This window comes from Bremia lactucae (genome assembly GCF_004359215.1).
Source record: "Bremia lactucae strain SF5 chromosome Unknown BlacSF5_NotPlaced_49_SHOA01000009.1_1371882bp, whole genome shotgun sequence".
Lineage (NCBI taxonomy): Eukaryota > Oomycota > Peronosporomycetes > Peronosporales > Peronosporaceae > Bremia > Bremia lactucae.
The window spans coordinates 742587-756392 of NW_027152062.1; the positions used below are offsets into that span (position 1 = coordinate 742587).

The window sequence follows — 13806 nt, forward strand, 5'->3', positions numbered from 1 at the left end:
CGTCTGTTTGAGCCGGGCTTTAAAAGCCTCTAGCGACGAAAAGACGTTTGGGTCGCGCAACTTAAAGCCCAATGCCCAAGTTTTGGCACGACCTGCCAAATTTGATTGAGCGAATGCGACTTGCATTTGCTCGTCGATGATGTGACGTGCCCTTATGGCATCGTCCAATACGACAAACCATCTCAAGAGGAAGTCTTCTTCGACTCCCCTATACTTAGATATGTCAATCTTTAAAGTTTCGGGACGACGCGTTTGAGTCAATTCAGGTACAGGGGCTGTACCTGTTGTAACCTCACCAGTTCCGCCTGTTGAGAGCCTTGCTGATTCAGCAAGGCTACTTTTTCCTTCATCTCGTCAAGTTCATGTTGTATGAACTTGGCGACGGTTGAATGGAGGGCATCTCTGTCTAAGTTGGACAGTAATGCCAGGATTGCATCGTTTCCTACGGATGAACTCATTCGTTCAACCGCACTCCTTTCTATATCACTTAGAAAGGAGTAGCTTTCAGGGGAAACGTGATGCGTATTCCCACTACCATCTAACATGTCCATGTTAAATGTGGAAAATGTGGTCCTTGGACCGACTACAAAGTGCTACCAAGTGTAACGGGGCACTACGACTTGTACTGCTTCAGTACAAGTCCACTCCGCACTTCGCACTGCTTCAGTTGCGATTGGTGCCTTACGTTATTTTACGTACACTAGTACATGCAGAGGAAGACTTCTCTTTAAGGTAACTAGCTTAAAGAGGGTAAAATGAAAACTGTATTAGTATAATTAAGTGTCTCTTTCTATCTTGTAAATGCTAACTTAATTATAATCTAATACTAAACATGTATTTAAATTCTTATCTTTATCTTATCTGTAACTCTCTTTGATTACCTCTACAGCTGATTAGTCTGCGGAATAAATAGATATAATTGTCTATACCTATTTATGGATAAGAATTCTGAACATTACTATATAAAGTAATATCCTCCAAATATTATCTACCTTTTGAATAATATATTAATTAACAACATTTAAGTGTTAATTTCATGTAACGATACACCCCGTTACAACGTAAACCTTTCTCCATACTCAAACACAAAAGTGCGTGGCACACCCAAAGCATTCGTCTATTCACGGTTGCATACATTCTTTTGCAAAAGCGATTTCGGAATGTTTCAATGGGCGTAAAGATATATAATTTGTTTCATGATTTATTAGGGAATTTTTATTCAGCCTGCACATTTTCTTTAATCAGCTCCCACCGATCATTTATTAATATATTGATCGAAAGTCGTGGCTTTTAATTGGTCGGAGAATTTTTTTTAACCACAGCTTTTCCATTACGTGGGCACTCATTTTAGACATATATTTTAAAAATAAGAAAAAAATGTTTTTTTCTATAGTATAAAAATAATTCTGAATATCTATCTAATATACTTATACCTTTATATGAAAATATACCACAACTTTCGACGCTAACATTGAGTCATTTTGAACTTTTCTCAACACTTTTATCGCTGAAAACCTGCAATGAGCACCACCCAGCAGTTCTACACTTTCTGGAACAAGCAAAGGCAGCAATTGATGCTAATGCACTATGCTGTTGTTGTCAAATGCACAAAAAGAGGTAGGCAATAGGTAATTTGAAGAAGTAAAAATTCTTGCTTGCCCCCACTTAAACGCCTCAGTGATACGTGTGGCAAATCGTAAACGTGTGTCTTCTAGCCTCAGCACTAGTTGTTTTTGCAAAGCTATCATAGCGCGCTTTTACAAAACCTTTCCTGATGCATCTTACTTGCTTTGCCACTAGGATATCAGCAAAAGCATTTTTTTCAAGCAAAGGACAGCATTTCAAACGTTAAAAGCCTGGCAAATAAAATATAATGAAGCTTAGAAGAAACTTGTTGCTGTCACAACCATTGCAGATTTTGAGACCAACTTCTAAAAATACATGTTGCATTCCCTTCAGCTTCGAGAGTACCTTGAGGTGACTTGGCTGGTGTACAAGATGCGATTTGTTGCTGCTTTCCTGCGCTTTTAACACCACTATGGGCATGTAATACCATCGCGGCTAGAGAGCGCCATGCTGCTAAATAAAATGGATTTCTGTTTCAACAGGTTTTTGTGTTGAATTGTTTGCTGGTTTTGCTGGAAACTGTCAATTTACTGACTACCCGAACTAGGCGTCGTATCTAATATAAATCATTAAACATTAAAGTGAGATAAAGCAGGACGTTCTCATTGGCTAAGTGCGACGGAAGAGAGACCTTTCGTCCACCGAAGTAATTCAACAGCAGGCGACAAAGTTCGTCCTGACTGTAGCTGTCCTTTATTTTGGCGGCCAACGAGCTCGTCACGAGATAGACCTTCATGGCTGCTAACGTTGGCGACTTTACTTGTGCCTTAGCACAAGACACACTTTCCTCGTGTCTTAAAAAAATGTTCATTACAGGTGATCTACAATCAGTATAGTCGGCGATTTGCCTCGCCTGCGAAGGTCAGCTTGCTGTCATTGTGCAAAAAATGCAAAGCAGCGGGCCATAGTCATTATGCAGCTTGGTCCCATAAATTATAGAGGTATTCGGAAAGATTTTAGTAGCCGGTCTGCGCAGAGCTCATCGGCAGTACCAGTGGCGCCTTGATGATAGTCAAGATTGTTAAGGTTTGAACACTTGAAAGATAGACGGCGATCAAAATTGACTGCAACTGATTGCATTTTGGTTTAGCCTTATTGGCATCCACAATGGGCTATCTTTGCACCCATGCTTTTCACCATCAAGTGATACCACTGTATATTCACGATTTTGATCAGCATGGCTGATATAGTGCATATGGATGATGATACTGTGCCAATTAAAATTACGGCAACACTAAAGAGAATTGCGGATGACCGAGAATGTCTCCAATCATCGCAAACGTGTGCTGCTTGACTACGTCCAAGCAAATCCAGGGACAGATACTCGTGATCCTGTACAGGTGCGGACACGTGGCATGCCTAGGGGTTCAACACAGTGAATTATATACCGTTTGAGCATGTTGCTTTTTCTGCTCGTGTTTAGTGTCGAAGATTTCGGAAGGCCGAATGCGAGAAGATGTCGGAAGGCCGAAATCGAGAACCTGTCGTCAATAAGCACCAGTAGTATCAGCAGCATCAGCAGCATCAACAGCACTAACAACACCAACAGCACCAACAGCACCAACAGCATCTGCAACAATTATTATATTTAGATTAAAAGTAAGAAAAATGTAAAATCTAAAGTTTATCACAATTTAATGTGATGTTAATTTAATAACTTCTTTGCATGTTTTATTCTGACGAATCAGACGTCATAAATATGATAGGTGGGAGGGCTGAAGAAAGAAAGTTGGGCTGAATAACGATTCCTTTTTGTACGACCACCATATTGAAAATGGTAGCTAGAATACAAAAAAGGCTGCAACAATCTAGACGAATTATCTGATAGAATTATTGCTGCATAGCGAGTCAATTAATGTTGTTTTAAGGTCGTTGTAGCTTATTCCGCGAAGGAAACCGGCGGCTATTAAAGTCTCGTAGCTAGAAACGCTCATAACCCTCCCGTCGGCTCAGTATTGACCCTGTTAACTCTTCAAAACTTAAAAAACTTCTCCGTATGCACAATTTATTAAAATTATAAGCCTTGCGCCAAATAAATATGACGAGGCCGAGCCCAGATAAAAGCCAATTACGCAACTAAGAGCATTTTACATTTGCTTGAGGAGGTCAAGAGAAACGGCCAATATTTGCGTGTTCAACTCACGTAAGATGCTAGCTTTAAGCTACCTTCTCTGGGAAGAAAAAAAACGGGGACCACATTTTGTAAGCCGCGATCGATATTAGTGCCACCTTCATGTCCCAAAGGATAAAACTTGCAGGGTTGTAAAGCATAGTCGTTGGCAGCGTCGCACGAAAATTTTTGCGACTTCTAAGAAAGTAATCGTGGAGGTCACACTAAGGCCTTAACCTTGATGAAATTGCCATGCTTCTCGCGATAGTTGAAAGTCTGCGTTCATCGACAATGGCTAACACCGTGATACAGGCTTCGGGTATAGCAAGCAATGCTGGCGCTTATCTTGAATATGATACTCGACATCATTTTTATATCTTATAATCGCATCATTTTAAGCAAATTTTCTGCTCCTTCTAAGGTCGGGATGCTTCTACGCCTATAATATTAAACAATTTGTGCAAGACTTCTCATTGTCTCTCAAAAATTGCTTTGGTTCCAACATAACAAATTAAATCGCAAACTTAGAGGCTAATAATAATCCGTGTGACTAACGTTGCTTGAATGACACATTTTAAGTAGCTATATCTGGGGGAAGACCTAGGCTCTGTTGAACCTCTGGAAGGTTAGTGTAAACAGGACCTGTAGACGGGCACGTCGCAATGCGGCCACGTTCTACTTAGCACACACCCTAGCACAGCGAGGAAGCGGTTTGCACCTGCTTCTCTTGCGTGCAGTGAGGTAGTTGTGGTGGGCGCGCAAGCGACCTCACCCAACACACTAAGAACTCTGGTGAAGTGACGTCACGGGAGCGGTAATCCGTCTCCTCGTGCGCACTTACCAAGTAGGTAGTAAATTTCAGACTGATTTATATTTAATAGAATTAAATACAAATACCTATTTTTACCAATTAAAATGATATCTCTATAGATATCATTTAATATGTATTGCGAGCGTATCTTTATAGATACCTCGCGTAACTGATGACGCTAGCCGTCATCATGGATGACGCTGGGCGTCATCCCTCCTAATGTGAATGCACCCATGTGCATCACATCCACAAGGGTTGGTCACAAATGTGCACCACACCCGAGTGTTGGGTCTAATTACTATTATTTAGTAATTGACCATCCCCTTAAGTACCAAATGTACTTAATGGGGACTGTGTAACATTAGGGCAACTCTAGCCCGTTACACATGAAATGCGTATATTTATTGATTTTTGTCATTGTTATGATTTAGATTTAGTCGTGGCCATGGTGTAAACAGCGTAAATATTAAGGACTGAAGACGCTAGCAATAAATTCTTGAAGATGTAGTAATCCGCATATTGTTTGCTTTCCAGCTTCGTGTTTAGAACGTGGGAAGAGATGAAATCATCATCGTACTGTAAATCCTTTAACGTGTAGTGAAATTTCACTATGCGTTTCATTACTGGTATCAATGCGCCTGTCGTTAGACGCACCGTCATCCTCGTTGGAGGGATGCCGCGCTCAACATATTTGAGCCTACGACCCTCTAGCGACTGGCGACGAATAAAGTTATCCGACGCTCCACAGTCCACTAGGGCTCTAAGTGACAAATCATTTGTCACTTGGTGGGATACCTCATCACCTCATTACCTGGTGCAGAGAATCATAATGATTGTGTGTCTGGAGCAACTTTCGTCAAGAGATTTGCGAATTCTCTTGAGGTTGCTGGATCAGTAGGGCGTTGAGCCCCTACTGGCCCCGACAGTTTTTTTGGCGGTCCGCCTCGCTGTTGCGATTTCGCAACAACGTCGGACCCGCGACCGTTGCCCTTTTTGGCATTCCGTCCATTATTACGTTCAGTACCTCTCGGTACTGGGCGTGGAGCACTACACTCATGAGCGTAGTGTCCTAACTTCTGACAGCGATTGCATTTCGGCAATCGCTTACTGTTCGAAAAACGAGATTTCTCGCTTTCGACATAAGAGAGGTCCATAGCTTCTGAACCTCCCAGTTCGTGTCATCTTGGAGGACGATATGATGACGAATTAGCTTGAGCCTGTCTCAAGCTGAAGTCCTCCTGTTCCGCAACGTATATTGCTTCTTCAAGCGTATCCAGTTCCAAGCGGAACTGTTGGGCCTTTACGGAACCATCCGTAAGACCTTGCATGAACACCATAATCAACGTGTGTTCATGAACTGGATTGTTCGTGATACAACTCGCTAAGAGTCGTATGCGCTGGGCATAAGCGTGAACATCACGCTTGCATTGCTTGAGTTTCAGAAGCTCTGGTCGAGCTTTGAACTCAGCCCTAGGCTGTTCAAACGCCTGTTTGGCCCGTGCTTTAAAAGCCTCTAGCGATCCAAACACATATAAGTCGCGCAACTTAAGGCCTAGTGCCCAAGTTTTGGCACGACCTGCCAAATTTGACTGAGCAAATGCGACTTGAACATTTGGTCGTCGACGAAGTGACTAGCCCTTATGGCATCGTCCAACTCGACAAACCATCCTAAGAGGGAGTCTTCTTGAACTCTCCTATACTTAGAGATACCAATCTTTAAGGCTTCCGGACGACGCGTTTGCGTCATCCCAGGTACAGGGGTCTGTACCTGTTGTAATCTCAACAGTTCCGCCTGTTGAGAGCCTTGCTGATTCAGCAAGGCTACTTTTTCCTTCATCTCGTCAAGTTCATGTTGTATGAACTTGGCGACGGTTGAATGGAGGGCATCTCTGTCTAAGTTGGACAGTAATGCCAGGATTGCATCGTTTCCTACGGATGAACTCAATCGTTCAACCGCACTCCTTTCTATATCACTTAGAAAGGAGTAGCTTTCAGGGGAAACGTGATGCGTATTCCCACTACCATCTAACATATCCACGTTAAATGTGGGAAGTGTGGTCCTTGGACGGACTACAAAGTGCTACCAGGTGTAACGGGGCACTGCGACTTGTACTGTTTCAGTACAAGTCCACTTCACACTGCTTCAGATGTGAGTGGTGCCTCTCGTTAGGTGACGTACACTGTACGTCTAGAGGAAGACTTCTCTTAAGGCAAGTTAGCTTAAGAGTGTAAAATGAAAACTGTATTAATATAGTTAAGTGTCTTGTTAATCTATCTTTGTAAATGTTGTCTTAACTATAAACTAGTACTAAACATGTAAATGAATTCTTATCTATCTTATCTCGTAACTCTCTTTGATTACTTCTACAGCTGACTAGTCTGCGGAATAAATAGACATAATGGTCTATACCTATTTATGGATAAGAATTCAGGAAATTACTATAAAAAGTAATTTCCTCCAAATATTATCTACCTTTTAGATAATATTAATTAACAACCTTTTAGTAATAATTTCATGTAACGATACACCCCAATACAATATCTATAGAGATAACATTTTAATTGGTAAAAATAGGTATTTGTATTTAATTCTATTAAATATAAATCAGTCTGAAAATTACTACCTACTTGGTAAGTGCGCACGAGGAGACGGATTACCGCTCCCGTGACGTCACTTTACCAGAGTTCTTAGTGTTGGGTGAGGTCGCTTGCGCGCCCACCACAACTACCTCACTGCACGCAAGAGAAGCAGGTGCAAACCGCTTCCTCGCTGTGCTAGGGTGTGTGCTTAAGTAGAGCGTGGCCGCATTACGACGTGCCCGCCTACAGCATTCATAACGACCAGTTTCAATTTCGAAAGGTGACATGCCAGTTGATGCACTGACGAGAGTAGCGTGAGTATACTGAATTGTCCCGAGATGGTCAGACCAATCACGTCCATGATACGAAATCATACAGCGTAGAGCAGCATGAGCATACTGAATTGTCCCGAGATGGTCAGAACAATCACGTCCATGATACGCAAATCATACAGCGTATAGCATCTTCTAAGATTAAATTCTGTCGTTCTGTTTGTCGGTCAGCTTGCGCACGATAAGAAGTTGTCATGTGTAGACGAATTCTAATCAACTTAACAAGAGATGACCAAAACTTTGAGACGAACTTAGAATCTCGATCGCTGATAATAGTCAATGATAAACGACGATAACAACCAGCCAAACCCAAGAAACTTAAAAGTTGTTTCCGGTTGGTAGAAATCGGCCACTTTGCAATGGCTTCTGTATTGCGAGTGTCCACGGTAAGTCCTTTAGCCGAAATTATATGTCCAAGAAACTTCACTTCCGACTGGCCAAAATGACATTATTTTGACTGATGACAGAATAACTTTTAACTGCGAAGAATCTCAAAACGAATTCGAAGATGCTTAACGTGTGCGTCTATACTGGTGGAGAACACACATATTTCATCTAAATTGACGACAATAAATTGGTATTTTGCAAAAAGTACTCTCATGAGACGAGACCAAACACCAGACATACGAGCCAGTCCGATAGGAGCCTCACTCCACTGATAGGTTTCAGCATGTGTTCGAAAGGCAGTATACTTGCGACTTTTAGATGTAACCCGCATTTGATGGTGCCCTTGAGCCAGATCCAGAATGAAAGGATGACTCAGCCACACATCTCTTAAAAACTTTCGTCGATGCGAGAAAGTGGTATATTAAGAGGCAAATGCGCATTGTCTGAGCTTACCCGCTGAGATTGGGATATGTTTCCAGTTATGGGGTCCTTTTTGGGGACCCCAAATATATTCGGTACCCATGAAGAATCCAAATTCTCGATATAACCTTTTTTAAGCTTTTGTGACACGAACATATCAAGTGCATCATTTTCGACTTTGGATAGGCGAAACGGAGCACGGTTGCTAGGTACAGCATCCGGTTCCATTGTAAGATCAAAATCAACACGACGCGAAGGTGGAAGACCATCAGGAAATGTCTCGTGAAAACCGTTTTTGAACTCATTCATAAGAGTACTGATCGGTTGCGGTACCGTATCACTCTCTGGCATAACATCACAGATCTTCACACGGTGAGCTTCACCGTACTGTGTTTCTTGACTTTGCATTTAAAGTCCACAGCCGCAATTTCTACAGCAATCTAAGTAGATGGTTCCCGATTACTGCTCATCGACGGTACATAATCGCGCGGAAACGAAATGTCAGGAGAACGCCAACTAAACTGAGGTTGATACTTGCTAAACACGGTTTTCCTTAGATGACATCATTAGCAGAGCCCAATGGCCCCTCCATGAATTGTAAATTGCAAAATTTATATCGATCAAATTCGATAGTTGCAATACCTTTCTTTATGGAACGAGCTCGAGTTGCAGTTCCATGAAATCTTGTGACTTGGAAGCTACCAGAGTGTGCCATATTCTCAACCGAACCTGGACAAACGACATTTCAGGTTGCACCACTGTCAAATATTATAGTGAGAGGTGTTCCGTTGCAAATTTCTTGTTTACGAACATGTTCATTCTCGGAATGTACCGGTTTCATAGCCGATGTCGATATCTCTTCCACTTCGACAATTTCCCCTTCTTCCACTGAGCGTGCAATAGAAGTTGAAGAGTTCGTCACCGCATAAGATACGAAAGCATTGAAGCTAGCAGCCAATTGATTTGGTCGATTGTTATGAGCATGCTTCTTGTTTTTTTAAATTGTAACATTGCTCGATGACATGACCTGAGCGACATTTCTTTGACGAAGATACTGAAGATGATAAATCATGATTCGATCTCCATTACTCTTCATTTTTTGAGCACGCGGTGGCGGAGGTGGTTGGTAAGAATAATGCTGACTTGAAGATGCACGTGATCGGTCCTGCGAATATACTGGCGAACGATAACTCTTTCCGCGGACATTATGCGATCGATCACATTCAAACGGAATCTTCATAGCTTGAGACAATGTACCACACCGACGGTATTGTACTTCTTCACGAGTGGGACTAAGAAGGCGTCGCGTAAAGTACGTGATTCTGTCCAACTCGCTCATCTCCGTAACTTGCACAATAGCTTCATGAAAACGCAAAAAAAAACTTCCAAGCTTGGACATCTTTTTTGCTTGAGCGCGTACAATTGATCACGCAAGCGTTCTTACAGATCAGGGGGAACAAATTCGTCAGTAACTGCGCTATAAGGCCTTGCATGCCCTTAATGTATCGCTGATTCAAACTGTACCAGGCTGCAGCAATTTCCTTGAAATTGGCGGTAGTAGTTGTTAAGATTCGAGAGCTTTGACTGGCATCGCGCCAATCAGTATTCCTTGCGTCAAAGTACTGAGTAAGTTGTTCGAAATACAAATCAACAGACTCTCCATTTTGCCGTGAAATTGAGGTAAGCTGATCCCTTCAACTTTTACCTCACGCTTGGTCATGTCGTCAAGCATTTACTGCTGCTTGTCAACCATTTCCATAAGCATTATAGTAATGGCGTCCGAGGCCATTCTTGAGGGTTCAATGACATCATAAACCAAACGTAAGAAAAACGAAAGACGGCGGAAAAATCAACAGGCGGAAAGCGGAAAATTCACAAAATCAGACATAAATCGAAAACCATACAAAAACATGAGTAAGGTCACACGAAATGAAAATGCCAGAACCAGAAAGAAATACCACACAAATAAATTAAATTTGCACAAAAGAGAGCTGAAACGAACGGCATACATTTTAGCGAGCTGCTTTCCAAGTGTCGTGACGCTAAGAAGCGTGTAAAAGCAACTCTTCCCGGACGTCAACAAGTGCTATCAGTTGTAATACCGACAGTAGTAAGCAGAGGAAGTAGACAACCCTAAGTGAGCCGTGTAGGGGGACCTTGTATGGGGCGATATTAACTTAGAGAATCCTGGTTCACCTGTTAATTGGCTAATCCAGTTCTCCAACTATCTAAATTGTGTACAAGAGAACGCAGAGCACTCAGATACTCTGCCAACCCACCATTGAGATGGTACGTTGTTACAACGTACCATACTCAATTTTAGAAACATGGGCCGACGCAGTGTCGTCCTTTGTTCGATATAAGCAATATCGTGTGACAATCCTGGTAACAATGTGCGTTTGTCATCCTCTGTGTTAGCATCCTGTGTAGCCTCTTCTACAGCCAGTGTATATCCCTAAAGCTCAACGAGCCCTTCCACTTTAGCGATATTTTTTTTGCATTTACCAGAGGTCTGACGACCGTGGCCGGTGTACTGCCCAAATTACAACTAAAATTGTGAAGTAGTGCTAGATCTAGCACCCCACTTTCATGGCACGCCGGAAGTTGATTTATAATTTGCAGGCTAAGGACTGTAATTGGTATTATAATTTAAATAATACAAATTGGGCTATGGAGTAGCACTTGCCTGACTACACAAAATACACGTAATTATCACTCCCATCGGTGGACGAACATCGAAATTAGTTTTGACCGATAAGGATAATCTAAAATGCTTCGACGCGCTAAGTATACTATCGCTGCGTCTAGCTACCGCTTCAAGTGGCTTAAAATCAGTGGTTTGAGTCAGAACAATATATTTCGGAAATTACCGGTCCTCAAATCTATAAAGCTAATATGTAATCCCATAATAAGGGGGCTTTACAGATATGGTGACGAGCAGTAGCTTGATTAAAATAAATTTGGACATTGTTATAGTAGCTTCCTAAATTTTGTTTTCCTTTAATTTTAAGCAAATAATATAAATGTCCGAATTCATTCAAAGCTACTCAATAGTAAGTAATATTAAATACGAATTAGCATTTTAATTGAAGTTTATAATGTTCAGTTACTCCAACATAAAGGTCCCCGTGGCTTGTAGCCAACACCTCATTAGAGTCATTGTAGGATACATATGACAAAATCTACAAATAAAAACAGTCCCCGAAATTAACATTTCCACTACCACAAACAACAAGATGCTTTATTGCACTCTTCCTCCGTACTAACGCTGTGCGACCTTACCAAAGTTGCACAGCGTTCTGTCACAGTAGGAGCAATCCACACAAAATGACTTGTGCGCACGATAAGTAATAATAAATTTAGCTGCTGATACCTACGAAAAAAATGCTCTCATCCCCACTGTGGCGGGCACGTCCTAATGCAGCCACGCTCTAAAATAAGACACTTTTTAGTCTTTTTAATCTGAGTTTCGCGAGCGACGCAAGGAAGTCTCCTAAAGCTCCACATCGCAATCTCGGAAGATCATCTTCGAGACATCTTCCCTCAAGATTACTCTTCCCATCGCTCCAAACCTCCTTCTTTCACAGGAACCTCAAGCAAACTGTCATGCCACCTACCATCATTAGCCACACACCCTAGCAAAGCGAGGAAGCGGTTAGACCGGCTTCTCTTGCGTGAAGTGAGGTAGTTGTGGTAGGCACGTTCGCGACCTCATTCAACGCCCAAGTACTTTAGTTAAGTGTCGTCACGGGAGCGGAAATCCGGCTCCTCGTGCGCACTTACTAAGTAGAAAGTAGTTTTCAGACTAATTTATATTTAATCGCATTAAATATAACTTGGAAGATAAAAAAAATCATCTCTGTAGATAACACTACTATGTATTGCGAGTGTATATTTCTAGATACCTCGCGTAACGGATGACGCCAGCCGTCATAACGGATGACGCTAGCCGTCATAACGGATTGACGCTAGGCGTCATCCTTCCTAATGTGGTGCACTATGTGCACCACATACACAAATGTGAACCACACCCGAGTGGTGGGTCTAATTACTTTGTTTAAGTAATTGATCATCCCCTTAAATACACCAAGTGTACTTAGCGAGGACTGTGTAACATTAGGCAGCTTTAGCCGGTTACACCATCCCCCCATTTATGAACGAATTTACATTTTTAAATTCGTCAAAGAGGAAGGAGGAACTGCGAGCTGCTTAACGCGTCGCTAGTTTTCTCATTCACCTAGCGACCTGTGTTTCCATACACGGCGCCAAAGATGCCACATAAAAGGGGCCACATTGGTGGGTCGTCAGCGAAGACGCGCACTCAACCTCGCACTAAGCGAACGCGCCGCGTTAACACGCCGGCAGAGTCCAATGCCTTAGTCGAAACGCCGACAGCTACTGCTGCTGACGAGTTAACGGGGCTTAAGGATCCATTCCACTTTAACAGTGAGGATGCTGGTCCGTCGCTGATTGTCGACTACAATGAGTCGACATCGTTGCCGTCACCTCATAGTAGTGATGCGGACAACGAGCTAATGAGGAAGGATGAGGGCGCATTATTGCCCATCCAAACTTCTCTCATGGCTCACAACATGGAGACAGCAGCATTTACGAATGCTGTCTCGTCGTCTACGCTGGATAGCTTAGCGACAGGTAATGAGAGCGCAGACCATAAAGGCGCAGCCGCTTCTCCGTTGGGTATAACCACAACGCCTTATATTCAGACCATAATCCATAATGGTTCTGGCATAGAGGATTCGGAGCCTAAAGCTCCGCCGACGACACGTGAACGTGCTCAGTCAGTGTCACAAGCCAGTCGTTTAGAACGTGACTATGTGACGGGTGGCATACCAAAGATGCCCCCTCCATCAAAATAGCCTCGTTTAAAGGGCCAAGACCGTCGTCCTAAAGCGCGCTCTTGTAGACGCACATAATTATTATGGCGTCTTTCAATCATGGAGGGCTCAGGGAAAATCGCTTGGGCGTATTTTCCCGATCCCGGTCGTGTTGCGTCCAAATGAAACGCCCGACCAATACGAGGCGGAATTCCTGCGCCGCATTCATCCGTATTTCGATGCGATGAAACAGCGGTCGCAGCGAATTAGTTTCGCCCGCTTGCGTGTGAAAAAAAGCATGGGCGGCACTGTACCCCCTGTTTCTTCTCACAACGCTCTCTGCTAGTCCATTTGAGACTAGCGAAGAGGCCTCAGCTGGTGCTCCTTTTCATAGGCAGCAACCAAGCCGGGCACATCAACACGTAGGATATCGATCGGTTCCCAAGAGTCAAAACTCTTCGGGTAACCTTTCCATTGGACGAGGATCTGATACCCTTGCCTCACGGAGCGGTGGGCAAGCAACCTTCCAACAAGGAAACGTTGATTCCCACCCACATCCATTAGTACAGGCGGCACTCGATAGGAGTGGCGATCTCGACCACCCGCTCGCGGCTGCCTTACCTTCATCCGTTCAGTCGCATGCGTTAAACGCTGCTGAACGACGTATTGCGGATCTCGAGAGTCAAGTCTCACGACTGACCTCGG

The 13806-nt window shown here is 43.0% G+C and overlaps 1 protein-coding gene across 1 annotated transcript; it reads right to left on the reverse strand.

Moving 5' to 3' along the window:
• Window positions 1-9263: 9263 nt before the first annotated feature.
• On the reverse strand, window positions 9264-9665 carry CCR75_008738 (uncharacterized protein; the record flags this gene model as incomplete). Its single annotated transcript, XM_067966788.1, has 1 exon — window positions 9264-9665. One exon carries the CDS (start codon window positions 9663-9665, stop codon window positions 9264-9266), a length of 402 nt encoding a protein of 133 aa, XP_067820320.1.
• Window positions 9666-13806: the final 4141 nt, after the last annotated feature.